At 47.4% G+C, this 16,092-nt stretch overlaps 1 protein-coding gene across 4 annotated transcripts in view; it reads right to left on the reverse strand.

The window, feature by feature from the left end:
* Positions 1 to 16,092, reverse strand: part of RUSC2 (RUN and SH3 domain containing 2) — a 121,073-nt gene that overhangs the window by 74,863 nt on the left and 30,118 nt on the right. For 3 of the 4 annotated variants that reach the window (XM_040336012.1, XM_040336011.1, XM_040336009.1), the window contains exon 2: positions 5,411 to 7,422. In XM_040336012.1, coding sequence (XP_040191946.1) covers positions 5,411 to 7,334 — 1,924 coding nt within the window. In that variant the 5' untranslated portion in view covers positions 7,335 to 7,422. Of the gene's footprint in view, positions 1 to 5,410; positions 7,423 to 14,431; positions 14,578 to 16,092 lie in introns of those variants that run through there. The other variant, XM_040336010.1, reaches the window with a different exon arrangement.

Here is a 16,092-nt window from a genome sequence, read left to right on the forward strand (position 1 = left end):
AGCCTGCCACCAGATGCAGTGCCGCTGTCACTCCCTCTGCATGAGCCACGTGCGTAGAAGGAAAGGAGTGGCGTCACTATCTGGAGAGTGAAGATCACACCGGTCCCTGCTGTTTGCCGCTGAGTGCCAGAGAAGGAGGAGGTGCCGAGGTGGGTGGGGACAGCAGTGCTGCACTAGGCGCAGGCTAGGGTGACCACATTTCCAAACTACCATTCAGGGACACCCTTCCCAAAAATCAGCTTGTGCTGTAACGAATCACAGCACAGGGATTGGACACAAGAGGCGGGATTTATGATTTCTCCAATCACAAGCGGAGGGGGGGGGTTGTGCTCCTCCAGGAATTCCGGGACTGTAAATTGTCACTGGTTGCAAGATGCCAGGCAGCGCTGGCCCTAGCAACCAGTTCTAGAAATGTAGTTACTAGTTAGTAGGGGGTGGCTGTGTCCTCTATTTCATTCCGGGATATTGTATTGTCCCGGAATGAAGGTGCCCGGGACCCGGGACAGACATGTCAATTGCGGGACAGTCCCGGGCAATCCGGGACACGTGGGCACCCTACACGAGACTGTTAGTATCCAGTTATACCGAAGCGTTTCTCGAACGCGTGCAAAAACCCAGCGTTTGGCTCCACAGGCTTAGGGCAGTGGTATACCGGAGTGGTAAATGACATGCGTTTTATGCTTTTATGTTTGTGAGTATGCTTTTGGCGTTTTTTTAATAAAAATATTTTTTTACGGTGTCTAAGGTAATGCACTAGGCGTTTCCACTGGTAAACTAATGGCCAGATTCACGTACGGCGGCGTAAAGTTGTGCGGGCGTAGCGTATGTAATTTACGCTACGCCGCCGCAAATTAGAGAGGCAAGTGCTGTATTCACAAAGCACTTGCGTCCTAAGTTACGGCGGCGTACCGTAAATGTGCTGGCATAAGCGCGCCTAATTCAAATTGTGAAGAGGTGGGCGTGTTTTATGTAAATAAAGCATCACCCCACGTAAATGATGTTTTGAATGAACGGCACATGCGCCGTCCGCGGTCGTATCCCAGTGCGCGTGCTCCAAATCACATCGCAAATAGTCAATGCTTTCGACGTGAATGTAACCTACGCCCAGCCCTATTCTGAATCGACTTACGCAAACGACGTGAAATTCGACGGCGGTTCCGACGTCCATACTTAACATTGGCTGCGCCATCTTTTTGGTGGAATATCTTTACGCCTGAAAACGCCTTACGTAAACGGCGTATCTTTACTGCGATGGACGAGCGTATGTTCGTGAATAGGCGTATCTCGCTGATTTACATATTCTAAATCAACGTACACGCCCCTAGCGGCAAGCGTAAATAGTGAGCTAAGATACGACGACGAAGGAAGACTTACGTCGCTCGTATCTTAGCAACATTTAAGCGTATCTCAGTTTGAGCATACGCTTAAATGTAGGCCGGCGCGGATTCAGAGTTACGATGGCGTATCTACTGATACGTCGGCGTAACTATACCTGAATCTGGCTATAACTGTTCAAACTGTTCCAGTCTACTTACATATTCTACTCGTGGTACAAACAAATGGCCGCTGCCCCCACTGATAACTGGCCTTTGCAGTTACACCGCCGCAAGTTTTCATCGCAAGTGCCTGATTCACAAAGCACTTGCGATGAAAACTACGCTGGCAGCCTGCGGCGCAAGACGGGCCAATTCAAATGGGCGTGTGCCATTTAAATTAGGCGCGCTCCCGCGCCGGACCTACTGCGCATGCTCAGTTTCGCAATTCCCGTCGTGCTTTGCGCACCGTGACGTCATTTTTTCCGAACGGCGACGCGTGTAGCGTACTTCCGTATTCCCGGACGTGTTACGCAAATGACGTTCATTTTTAAATTTCGACGCGGGAACGACGGCCATACTTTAGACAGCAATACGTTTGCTGACTAAAGTTAGGGCACCCAAAACGACGACTAACTTTGCGACGGGAAACTAGACTAGCGGCGACGTAGCGAACGCGAAAATCCGTCGTGGATCGCCGTAACTCCTAATTTGCATACCCGACGCTGGTTTACGACGCAAACTCCCCCCAGTGGCGGCCGCAGTATTGCATCCTAAGATCCGACAGTGTAAAACAATTACACCTGTCGGATCTTCTGGCTATCTATGCGTAACTGATTCTATGAATCAGTCGCATAGATAGAAACAGAGATACGACGGAGAATCCCCTTTGTGAATCTGGCCCTATCAGACTAAATTCCGACTGTCCAAAACGCGGTGATGTAAAACACTACGACAAGCCGAAATGCTTTCGAGCATGCGTCGACTTGATTCTGAGCATGTGTGGATTTTTCTCAGATGGAGTTCCACACAGACGATCAAAATTTCCTATCGTTTTTTTTTTCATCAGAAAATTTTTAAACATGTTCTATTTTTTTACACCAATGGGAAAAAGTCAGATGGGGCCCACACACGATCATTTTTTCCAATGAAAAAAGTCCTTATCGGAAAAAACGATCGGGTGTACACAGCATTAGAGTCTCTGATTAGGGATGGGCCCAGTGCCGTCTTCAATATTGATTAAACCCTGGGCAAACATTTTCTTGGGCCCTCCCAAATCCACTTCTCAACTATTATCGGGGGCTCACGGGGTAGCTACTTTGGGCCCCACAACAATGATTGAGCCCAGGGCAGCTCCCCCTTTTGCCCTGCGTTAAAGACGGCCCTGGATGGGCCCGATGTTCGAGTTGAATGTAAGTTCGACACGAACATCAGGTGTTCGCCGAATAGCGAATATTATGGGGCGTTCACGGCAAATCAGAGGCGCGGGCCACACATAACATTTACTTAAAGGGGAGTTCCAGCCATTTGTATGTTTATTAAAAGTCAGCAGCAACAAAAAGTGTTGCTGCTGGCTTTTAATAAACAGGCACTTACCTGCTCCAGCGACGCGCCGGCCGGGGCTCCGCTCCTCTCCCCCCCTCCCCGGCCGGCGTCTTCATCTTCAGTGTGGGCACCCGGCCGTGACAGCTTTCGGCTTCACGGCCGGGCACCCACTGCGCATGCGCGAGCGGCACTGCGCATGCGCGAGCGGCGCGGCCCGGCGCCGCGCCGTGTAATTGGCCAGGAGATCGCCTAGGACCTGTGACGTGTCCTAGGCGATCGCCTACAGCAGCCACTTCCTGAAGGCGACTAAGCTTAGTCGCCTACAGGAAGGAGGAAGTGGGACAGGAAGTCCCACTCGTGCTGAAGCCCCCACTCCCCCCCCAAAAAAATTACATGCCAAATGTGGCATGTAAGGGGGAGAGGAGTGGATTGAGAGGAAGTTCCAAATTTGGGTGGAACTCCTCTTTAACTATTATAGGGCACTCGGGGGCTCACGGGGTAGCTACTTTGGGCCCCACAACAATGACTGAGCCCAGGGCAGCTTCCCCTTTTTGCCCTGCGTTAAAGACGGCCCTGGATGGGTGTTCGCTGAATAGCGGACATTATGGGGCATTCACGGCAAATTAGAGTGCCGCGGGCCACACATAACATTTACTTAACTATTATCGGGCACTCGGGGGCTCACGGGGTAGCTACTTTGGGCCTCACAACAATGACTGAGCCCAGGGCAGCCCTTTTGCCCTGTGTTAAAGACGGCCCTGGATGGGCCCAATGTTCCCCCGAATAGCAGACACTGTGGGGAGTTCACGGCAAATTCGAGTGCCGCGGAACACCCCATATTGCACTGCGATATCGTATCGCATTGACATCTGATGGTTGGCCAAAGCATGCACCTGACCTGCATGCTTTGGCCAATCACAGTGTGCTCTGCTGTGCCCATAAGCTATAGTAGAATTTTAATGTTGTATGACACTAGTAATAATTCTATTTATTAATTATTATTACTAGTCAGCCAACATTAGAATTCTTCTATAACCTATGGGCCGAGCATTTGACCATAAATGTCCGCTTTTATGTTTTTAGCTGCTTCGTCGAATCTTCATGTCTCTATAATGTGGAGTCTTTTCTCTCTATAATGTGGAGTCTTTTCTCTCTATAATGTCGAGTCTTTTCTCTCTATGTCGAGTCTTTTCTCTCTATGTCGAGTCTTTTCTCTCTATGTCGAGTCTTTTCTCTCTATGTCGAATCTTTTCTCTCTATGTCGAGTCTTTTCTCTCTATGTCGAATCTTTTCTCTCTATGTCGAATATTTTCTCTCTATGTTGAATCTTTTCTCTCTATGTCGAGTCTTTTCTCTATGTCGAATCTTTTCTCTCTATGTCGAGTCTTTTCTCTCTATGTCGAATCTTTTCTCTCTATGCCGAATCTTATCTCTCTATGTCAAATCTTTTCTCTCTATGTCGAGTCTTTTCTCTCTATGTCAAATCTTTTTCTCTCTATGTCGAGTCTTTTCTCTCTATGTCGAATCTTTTCCCTCTATGTCGAGTCTTTTCTCTCTATGTCGAATCTTTTCTCTCTATGTCGAGTCTTTTCTCTCTATGTCGAGTCTTTTCTCTCTATGTCAAATCTTTTCCCTCTATGTCGAGTCTTTTCTCTCTATGTCGAATCTTTTCTCTCTATGTCGAATCTTTTCCCTCTATGTCGAGTCTTTTCTCTCTATGTCGAATCTTCATGTCTCTATAATGTCGAATCTTTTCTCTCTATGTCAAGTCTTTTCTCTCTATGTCGAGTCTTTTCTCTCTATGTCGAGTCTTTTCTCTCTATGTCGAGTCTTTTCTCTCTATGTCGAATCTTTTCTCTCTATGTCGAAACTTCATGTCTCTATAATGTCGAAACTTTTCTCTCTATATCGAAACTTTTCTCTCTATGTCGAGTCTTTTCTCTCTATGTCGAGTCTTTTCTCTCTATGTAGAATCTTTTCTCTCTATGTCGAGTCTTTTCTCTCGATGTCAAGTCTTTTCTCTCTATGTCGAATCTTTTCTCTCTATGTCGAATCTTCATGTCTCTATAATGTCAAAACTTTTCTCTCTATATCGAAACTTTTCTCTCTATGTCGAGTCTTTTCTCTCTATGTCGAGTCTTTTCTCTCTATGTCGAATCTTTTCTCTCTATGTCGAATATTTTCTCTCTGTCGAATCTTCATGTTTCTATAATGTCGATTCTTGTCAAATAATCTTGGACTAATAGAGTTAAGGTTAGGCACAATAGACCGCAGATTCGATAGACACAGATCGCTATTGTCAGCGTCATGTCGAATCTTCTATCTATATCGAACTGTTGTTGCAACTAAGTGAAAATAAAGCATTTTTTATGTCAGATCTTTTGGATTTCGGATTCTGCACGTTCGTTATCGTTTGTTACTGTAAAACGAATGCGAAAATCCTCGAAATTCGGATGAAAACGAATGCACATGTCTAGTTTCTATTGCAAAACCAAAGTAGCATTAACATCACCCAAGAGCTGAAAATAAATCATGCCCAATGGGCTACTCACCGTCTCCTTTTGCTCTTATGTCTCTTTGAAGAAAGTTGATTCCAGCCTCTGCTGAATCCAGACCACTGATTGCCAAGATGTGATCAATACCTCCATCAAAGTTGGCACTGTTTTGATTAGTGTTACTGGTTTGATTAGTGTTAGCTGTTGGATTAGAACTTGTGGGTTTAGTCTCCAGATTATCACTGGTACAGCCCTCACAAGTGCGACTCATACAATGCAAGAAGGACATAGGTGGAAGGCTGTGGCTACGAAATTCTCCACGTTCTGAACCTCTGGTACCGTCTCTATGGTATTCTGGGATTGGTGAGAACTCAAGGGAAGAGTCTCCACTGGACCTTAAAGGAGGACTGGTGCCATTTTTCTTCCTGCTTTTAGCTAATTCCAAAAAGGATGTCACTCTCTTCGGAGATGACCCTTGGGCGAGCAGAGCTTGGCCCTCACTTAGCTTTACAGGACAACTCATCATACGCTCCAGCGATCCCAGTTGGTTTGAAGGGCTCTTGTCCAAGCTGCGATCATAACTTCTGGATCTTTGCCTGCCTGTGTTAAAGTTTGGTGGTGAGACATTAACATAAACTTGGCCTTCAATGATGTCGGATTTTGATCTTTCTATACCAGGTTTAGAGCCATTTGAGTCTGAACTACTATCTGGTTGTTGAAAGAGAAAGTATTCAGTTGGCTGAACTGGGCTCTCTTTGGTGTGATCATCTGAACAACTGGTAATAGAAGAACCAGGAGGGCTAGGAGAAGACTGAGATGACAGGTCACAAGTGACTAACTTATAATAATTTTGAGTGGCCACCACGAGTCTGGCCTGGCTTTGCAAACAGGAGGTTAGATCTGAGCTTTCTCCATTACACTGGGCTAAATCGCAATTGAGGTGGTAAGAGTTACAGTTGGCATCTAAAACGGGTGAAGATGAATGGTTGGTACACCTGCATTGCTTTCCAGAAGCTTCTTGAACATGGGACTCACAGGACATTTTGGATTCCGTAGGTGAGCTCTGCAGGTCGAGATAAAAAGCACCTGTGTCCGGGTGGCTACAAAACGAGGAGTCACAAGAGAGACTACCAGAATTCATGTTGGACCTAGGGTGCCCATTCATCTTGTTATATAAAGTGCTGAAGTTAACCAGGATGCCATCTGAACTGTTGCAGGAGGAGTCGCTGACATAGCTCACCTGCTGGTCCATTTCAGACTGGCTTGAGGCGCTGTAGCAACGGCAGTGTCGAAGAGGCTCTGAACCAGTACACGTGCACTCTCTCTGAAAATCTTGGCTCCCCAAATCAGAGCTCTGATTCCAATCTAGAGTAAAGGTAGGCTCACCATGACTAGGCCAAGCCTGGTCTTCCATGATTATCTCTGATAGACCTTGGTTGGCATTACCGCCTTTTTGTAAGTAATCAGGTGACGTCTTCTCTTCTTGTCCATCCACAAGTCCTGACCTTCCTGACAATATCCAAGGCTTCACCACAGGTGGGTTATCATGAAGGTGGAAAGGTGGCAAGGACAAATCTTGGAACTGAAATCCTGATTTCAGCCCACTTAAGTTGTTGTGGAGATGGAATGACTTTTCCACGTCACTGCTGCTCGATGTGCTATGTTCCTCCTCATCATTCAAGAGGAATGGGTTGTGGCGCTTACGAGTTATGGTCCCCTGCCCTTCCTTGTCCTTCTTGCTTCCCCTTTCTTTCACCGTAGAGTCAGAAACTTGTATCAAACTACTGTAGACTAGGGAGTCGGACTGAGAAAGGTCCCTTTCTGGGAGAGAGGTGGTTCGGGTAATCCCCAGGTCATTCTTGCCGTAGGAATGGGACCTCTTGGAAGTTAGACAGCACTGGCGATCGGGCACCTGGCAGTGCACCAGTGGGATGTGGTGGACAATGAGTGTTTCTCCGGCTAGTTTGGGTGGGCTATCCATCTCGTCAGCGGTCACCAATCAGGACATTGGATGCGGTCACTAAACAAAAGTTCGAAGAAGAATTTGTTCATATCACATGTAAGGACACCTGCAAGGTAAAGATACACAGAATTAACATTTTCATTGAAAAGCATCATCAGCTACATAAATTTACAGTGAATGTATAATCAGAACTTTTTTAAAGGAGTTGTAAAGGTTTGTTTCTTATTTTCTAAATGGGTTCCTTTAAGCTAGTGCATTGTTGGTTCACTTACCTTTTCCTTCCATTTCCCTTCTAAATATTTTTTTTTCTTTGTCTGAATTTCTCACTTGTTCCTCCTCAGTAAGCTTGCCCCCATCATCCGAGCCGTTCTGGCTAGGGGGTTAGTCAGCGTGCCCGACCCCTCCCTTGGGACTACATTCCTACGGGGAGACACTGTGGGCTAGTCAGCGTGCTCGCCCCCTCCCTTGGGACTACATCCCTGCGGGGAGACGCTGAGCGTTTCCCCGCAGGAATGTAGTCCCAAGAGAGGGGGCGAGCACACTGACTAACCCCCAGCCAGAACGGCTCGGATGATGCGAGCAAGCTTACTGAGGAGGAACAGGAAGTGAGAAATTCAGACAGTTTGGGAGTTAACCACAGGGGGCGCTGAACGTGTTAGGCTTCACCTAGTGTGTGTTTACAACTGTAGGGGGGTGTGGCTGTAGGTCTGACGTCATCGATCGTGTCTCCCTATAAGGGGGATGACACGATCGATGCGCCGCCACAGTGAAGCACGGGGAAGCCGTGTTTACATACGGCTCTCCCCGTTCTTCAGCTCCGGGGAGCGATCGCGAGGGGGCGGCTAGAAACGAATAGCCGCGCCCTCGTCCCGGATCGCTCCTGAAGCCACGGGAACCGCCGCATTTACGGGGGGGGGGGGGCAGGGAAGTACAGGTACGCCAGCGTGCCTGTCCGTGCCATTCTGCCGACGTAAATGTACATGTGGCGGTCCGGAAGTGGTTAAAGCGACGCAGTGCCGAATCGCAAAAACTGTCCGGGTCCTTTAGCTGCCTAAAGGTCCGGGTCTTAAGTGGTTAAAGGAACCTATTTAGAAAATAAAAAAAACAACCTTTACAACCCCTTTAACTTTGGATAGGAAATGGTTAAAACCTCTGTCAGTTTCTCTATTTTTGTGCTGTCTGCATTCCAAGACAACCAGCATTTTTTAATAGCAGAAGGTGTACTCCATTGTAAACCTCAATCCATAAAATCCTATATGAAGAGTGCTATATTAATCCCGGGCTTTTGGAAGAAACCCCAGCCAACCACCATTGCTGACTGGACTAAAAAAAAGTCAATACTTTAATGTATCCTGAATGATGCCGTTTCTACCAGAAGAATAAATCTGATAAATTCTATAGGATCTGGGCATCCTAAATATATCATCAAAACAAAAATCCGTCACTGGCTTCCCAACCACCTACACGTATGCCTCGTACACACGATCGCAATTTACGATGGAAAAAGTCTGACGGAATTTTTTCATCGGATATTCCGACCGTGTGTATGCCCCATCGGCAGGGCCGGATTTGCTCTCCCTGCCGCCCCAAGGCCAGGTTCCACAATGCACACCCCTCCCCGCCAACCAAACCCCCCCCCCCCCCCCCAAATCAATGGAGAATGTGCGGCACGGTTAGTTCAAATATGTTTTGTTTGTTTTTTTACTTTTTTATCACTTTTTCTATTTTTATTTATTTGTAGCTTGTCGCTTGCTTTTTTAAATTTTTGTATCATTTTCTTATTATTTTTCTTATTCTTTACTTTTTTTATTTTATTAATTTAATTATTATTTCTTATTATTTATTTATTTTTTATAAAAAAAAAAATTCACTTAACTTTTTTGCTATCACACAGGAGAAAACAATTTCCTGTGTGATAGCAATTGGAGGTGACATGTTCTCTTTATTAACCCTGTCACCTCCAAAACAGGAGTCCTAGCACTGTGCTAGAACTCCTGTCGCAGCTGAGATGGAAAGAGCACAGCTCTCCCCTCTCACTGTGTACATCGGCAGTAGGGACAGGAGACAGACTCGGTGGCCGGGGGGAGGACGGAGTCCCGAAGACAGAGCCAGCAGAGAGAGGTATGTGGGGTGGTGATTTTGGCCACATCGCCGCAATCACTTGTTAACGAGCGAGCGGATTCCCCCATAACTTACCGCCCTTAACTGTTTTTCCGGGCGTTGGAGGACTTCATGCCACTGCCGCCCCTTGGAGCCCTGCCGCCCCAAGGCCTGGCCTCAGTGGCCTTGTGGGAAATCCGGGCCTGCCCATCGGGCTTTTTCCATCGGGAAATTCCGACGGAGTTAGAAAGAGAACGGGGCAGATCCACAAAAGAATTAAAGTTCCCGCGTCGTATCTTTGTTTTGTATCCACAAAACAAGATACGACGGCATCTGGGATCGATCCGACAGGCGTGCGTCTTAGTACGCCGTCGGATCTTAGGTGCATTTTTTTCCGCCGGACACTAGGTGTCGTTTCCGTCGAATTCCGCGTTGAGTATGCAAATTAGCTAGTTAGGGCGATCCACGAACGTACGTCCGGCCGGCGCATTTTTTTTACGTCGTTTGCGCTCGGCTTTTTCCGGCGTAGAGTTAAAGCTGCTATATGGTGGCGTACTCAATGTTAAGTATGGCCATCGTTCCCGCGTCAACATTTTGAATTTTTTACATCGTTTGCGTAAGTCGTTCGCGAATAGGGATTTGCGTAAAATGACGTCACCGTCGTAAAAGCATTGGCTTGTTCCGGTTTAATTTCGAGCATGCGCACTGGGATACCCCCACGGACGGTGCATGCGCCGTTTAAAAAAAAACGTTGTTTACGTCGGGTCACGACGTATTTACATAAAACACGCCCCCATTACATCCATTTGAATTGCCGCGCCCTTACGCCGCCAAAGATACACTACGCCGCCGTAACTTACGGCTCAAATTCTTTGAGGATTCGAAAAAAAAAAGTTACGGCGGCGTAGTGTATCTTAGATACGCTGCGCCCGGCGTAAAGATGCGCGGAGGTACGTGAATCTGCCCCAACATGTTCTCTTTTTTTCCGATGGAAATTCCGTTCGTCTGTATGGAACTCTGACTGAGAAAAAAAACATGCATGCTCGGAAACAATTTGACGCATGCTCGGAAGTATTGAACTTCATTTTTCTAGACTCGTCGTAGTGTTGTACGCAGGGCTTTTTTTCTCAGTAGGTGCAGGAACTCCCCCTTTACGAGTCACCCCTTTTCTCCGCCCCCTACCCACCTCCCAGTACCGTCCCTTTTAGACAATATAGAACCAAGTATAATTTTGTGGTGCTAAGTAATTTGTATGGAATTTGGTAATGATATAAAGAAAAGCAGTAAAATAGATCCTCTGCAGCCAGCAACAATAGATTCCCCCTTATAGCAATGGACCACCTACAACAAAATTTCCCCGCCAGCAACAATAGACTCCTGGCAGCATCAACAGATCCCCGCACAGCCAGCAATAATAGTCTATCTGGCTGCCATCAACAAGAGACCCCTCCCCCCAACAGTAGATCTCTTTCAGCAACAACTGGCCCCCCAGCAACATAAGACCACCCAGCAACATTAGGTACCCCACCAGAAACAATAGACCCCCCAGCAAAAATAGATCCCCAGCAGTGAGCATCAATACCCTGCAGCACACCCCAGTACCCCCTGATATTACACACAGTCAGTCCAGGAGGTGTCGGAACTGCGTTCCCCCGCGTTCCCGCTGAAAAAAAGCCCCGGTTGTACGTCGCCGCGTTATGGACGGTCGGAATTTGGTGTGTCCGTGTGTATGCAAGACAGCTTGAGCGGAATTCCGTCGGAAAAACCTGTCTGAGTTTATTGCGACGGAAAGACCGATCGTTTGCACGAGGCATTATGCCCCATTCACACAAACGGAATTTTTCATCGGATATTCCGACCATGTGTATGCCCCATCTGACTTTTTCCGTCGGAAATTCCGACGGAGTTAGAAAGAGGAAATTTTTTATTTTTTCCGAAGAATTTTGGATTGAGTTGGATGTTATGACCTCTGGATTTGCAAGCTATAACAAGATGTTTTTTTTTTTTTTTTAATTGGCTCATGTTTAACTATGTTATAATAAATATGTTGTAATAAAATATCTTCTTATACTATACAATTCTGTTGTTGTCCACTTGAGGCATATTTAAAGTCCCACTTTTGTATGGATAGTTAAAGGTAAAATTGTAGGACAAAAGTAATCAAGAAAACAGCAGAGGAGCTGAAACCATTCGTCCTATGGTCAAGTTCTGCAACATTTTACATATCAGCTACATTTTGTATTATATTTATCCAGAGCTTTTTTTCTAAAAAAATAGGTGCAGGAACTCAACCACGACCCCATTCAAATTTCACAAACAGTAGAAGGGTCTTAAAGGGGCATTAAATACCAGGATTGCATTACATACAGAGTGCAGAGTTCAGGGGGGTTACACACAGAGTGCAGAGCTGTCACTTGTAAACACAGAAACCGGACTTCTGTGTTTACAAGTGATTAAGGTGAGCAGGCACCAAAGGGTCTGAGCAAGAGGTGGTGGAACTGAGTTCCCCCAAGTTCCCCCTGAAAAAAAGCCCTTTATTTATCATTCTATTGTATGAATGTATGTACCCCACAAAAAAAAATCCATTATTGACTGCGCTCAAAACCGCCAGACAATTTAAACAGCAGGTGTCATTGAGTTTATGAATGGTCCCATCCAGGGCTGCCATCAGGGGGGTACAGGCAGTACACCTGTAAGGGGCCCAGTGGTCCCCAGGGCATCCCCCTCTTTTTTTTTGTCAGCACCCAGAGCCCCCCCCCCCCCCCCTAAGGGGCCCGGTGGTCCCCAGGGCCCCAGATAGCATCCCTCTCTTTTTTTTTTGTCAGCACCCAGAGCCCCCCGCCTCTAAGGGGCCCGGTGGTCCCCAAAGCCCCGGATGGCATCCCCCTCTTCTTTTTTTTTGTCAGCACCCAGAGCCCCCCACCTCTAAGGGGCCCAGTGGTCCCCAGGGCCTCGGATGGCATCCCCCTTTTAAAAAAAAATAAAAATGTTTCATCAGCACCCAAAGCCCCCCCCGACCTCTAAGGGGTCCCTAGGGGCCCGCGTGGAATCACCCTTTTTTTTGTCAGCACCCAAAGCCCCCCCTACCTTTAAGGGGGCCCGGTGGTCCCCAGGCCCCAGATAGCATCCTCCTCTTTTTTTTTTGTCAGCACCCAGAGCCCCCCCCCACCTCTTCAGGGCCCGGTGGTCCCCAGGGCCTCGGATGGCATCCCCCTTTTAAAAAAAAAAAAATAGTTTCATCAGCACCCAAAGCCCCCCCCCCCCCCCGACCTCTAAGGGGTCCCTAGGGGCCCGGATGGAATCACTCTTTTTTTTTTTTGTCAGCACCCAAAGCCTCCCCTACCTTTAAGGGGGCCCGGTGGTCCCCAGGGCCCTGATGGCATCCCCTTTTTTTTCTTTGTCAGCACCCAAAGCCCCCCATTCTCAATTCGCGCCCCCCCCCCCCCCCCTTCTCAATTTGCCTCGGCAGCACCCCCCCCCCCCCGGTTCTCTGCTCCAGGGGGCCCATGCCTGAAGCTGTGTAAGGGGCCCCAAAATTCCTGATGGCGGCCCCCGGTCCCATCCCTTTATGAATGATTGCTCCATCGATGAATAACCATTTAGTGAAACACAATGAGAAGCTGATTATACTACGGGGGGGGGGGGGGTTACTCAATGGATTTGTGACCTATAACTGCTTTCTAAGAATAATACGCTCTGGAAATGTCAGATACATTAAAGCGGGGGTTCACCCTTAGAGGGCACTTTTCCCCCTTAGATTCATGCTTGTTTTTACTAGGGGAATCGGCTATTTATTTTAAAATATGAGCAGTACTTACCCGTTTACGAGATGCATCCTCTCCGTCGCTTCCGGGTATGGGCTGCGGGAATGGGCGTTCCTTCTTGATTGACAGTCTTCCGAGAGGCTTCCGACGGTCGCATCCATCGCGTCACGATTTTCCGAAAGAAGCCGAACGTCGGTGCGCAGGCGCAGTATAGAGCCGCACCGACGTTCGGCTTCTTTCGGCTACGAGTGACGCGATGGATGCGACCGTCGGAAGCCTCTCGGAAGGCTGTCACTCAAGAAGGAACGCCCGCTCCCGAAGACCCATACCCGGAAGCGACGGAAGAAGATGCAGCTCGAAAACGGGTAAGTACTGCTCATATTTTACTACAAATAGCCGATTCCCCTAGACAAAACGAGCAGGAAGCTAAGGGGAGAAAAATTTTTTTTTTACAAATGGGTGAACTCCCGCTTTAAGCAATAGTTTCATTAATTCCCATCCCTTGTTAATCACCGATAAGCAGTAGTGTTGAGAGGAATACGCCATATTCGATTTCGCGATATATCACGAATATATAGCCGAATATTCGTGAAATATTCGCTAAAATCGAATATTCGTGATATTTTATTAAAAAAAAAAAATTGCGAAATTTCGCTAATGCGAATGCGAAATTGATTGCGAAATTTTGACAACTGTGGTAGGAGAACTCTGATTGGCTCTCATGCAAAAGAAGGGCGGAGAAAGTATTCGCGAATATTCGGAAATCGAATATTGGTGATATTTTATCAAAATTTCGCTAATGCGAATGCGAAATTGATTGCGAGATTTTGACAACTGTGGTAGGAGAACTCTGATTGGCTCTGATGCAAAAGAAGGGCGGAGAAAGTATTCGCGAATATTCGGAAATCGAATATTCGCGATTGCGAATATTCGGCAACATAAAAGGATCGCCTCAGCTTAGCTACTCAGCCCAGGGTCTCTAATCATACCAGCAATGCTTTTAGACGTCGATGGGATGTGATCTGTTTTAAAAATAAATTTGAAAAAATGCGAATATTCGGAATAGCGAATATTGGCCGCGAAATTCGAGTTATTCGCGAATATTCAAATATGCCATATTCGTAACAAATATTCGAAATGCGAATATTCGTGAGCAACACTAATAAGCAGTTATCTACTCCGTTGTTCTCTACCCATCCGATAATCTGCAGATTGCACTACTAGTTCTAATTGCCTTCCTCTGTAACTCACCCATATTGTAGAGAGCCAGGCCGGGTGTGTGTGACTCTGGTGACAAGTGGAAAGAGACTGAAACTGGAATAGACGATGACAACAGCTGACAGGCATTCCAAGCCCAACCCAACTCTGCCGCCGAGCAGGATGGAGACGGGGCCTCCCAGCAATCATCGAGGAGCTTCTGCGGCCCAGAAGAATAGGAGCGAGGGGGCAGTTTGTATAAAAAAATGAATAATATTTCAGAACAAAGCTCCAGAACTGACCGATCGGGATAAAAGAGACAGAAAATCATAAAAAATGTGATTAACAAAGACTGGCAGAAAGAAGACCAAAAAAGAAGGGACCTCAAACTTGGGGGGGCCTGGAGAGAGAGGGCCAGATTCTCAAAGATTCTGCGGCGGCCTCGCGTAAGCTATTTACACTACGCCGCCGCCGCAACTTACTGGAGCAAGTGCCGTATTCCTCAAGCACTTGCTCCGTAGTTTACGGCGGCGTAGTGTAAAAGGCCCGGCGTATCCCCGCGTATTTCAAAGGGGGCGGCTTATATTTAAATTAAGCGCGCCCCCGTTTCGAACGAACTGCGCATGCGCCGGGCTAAAAATAGCCCAGTGCGCATGCTCCAGTTCTCGGCGGAAAACGTCAATGACGCCGACGTCAGCAATAACTGGAAGCTCTACATCTCTGTAGAATAAGTCCCACCCAGGGGCGGACTGACAACTTACGGGGCCCCCGGGCAATAGGAGATTATGGGGACCCCCGGGCAAGAGGAGATTATGGGGCCCCCGGGCAATAGGAGATTATGGGGCCCCCGGGCAAGAGGATATTATGGGGCCCCCAGGCAAGAGAAAATTATGGGGCCCCCGGGCAATAGGAGATTACGGGGCCCCCGGGCAAGAGGAGATTATGGGGCCCCCAGGCAAGAGGATATTATGGGGCCCCCAGGCAAGAGGATATTATGGGGCCCCCGGGCAATAGATTATGGGGCCACACAGTATACATACACACAGAATACACATACACACACTGAAAACGTTAGAGGCTAGAAGAATGGACAGCCGCACTTCCAAAAAACCCTTGGGTTGTCTTTATTTAAAAAACAGATGGCAAATGCACTACAAAGTACAGCAACAAAATGGAGATAGCAGCCTACGCGTTTCACACTGCTCAATCATGGAAACGTACTGGAGAGGCGCGGCAGCTATAATCTTGGGATTTTTAGACCAAAAGGATGTCGGTAAGGGACATTTCAAGGACAGATTTTTACATACTGTCCCTGGTTTTACTGAGGCTGGCAACCCTGATGGGGCCCCCTAGTGGCATGGGGCCATCAGGCAGTGCCCGAGAGCGCCCAAATGGTCAGTCCGCCCCTGGTCCCACCAAGTCCCTTGGGGCCAGCTCTGGAGTCCCACTCCTGTTCTTTCAACTCCTTCTTCTCCCTAATGTAACCCACTCTTGATGTATGGGGAGGGTGCCACCTAGTGGTCAAACAGGAAACTGTACCAACACCCCCTTAAAGGAGTTTGCAACAAGTAGGGCAAAAAACAAGTTGACTACAACCCAATATGGAACCATATTCAGGGACTGTGTGCTACATTTGGACATATTGGTGTATTATAAGCAGTTGCTCATCCAGGTATCATTCTCAGTAATGAGATAAACATGGTGACCTAATAGAC

This window comes from Rana temporaria, chromosome 1 (genome assembly GCF_905171775.1).
Source record: "Rana temporaria chromosome 1, aRanTem1.1, whole genome shotgun sequence".
Lineage (NCBI taxonomy): Eukaryota > Metazoa > Chordata > Amphibia > Anura > Ranidae > Rana > Rana temporaria.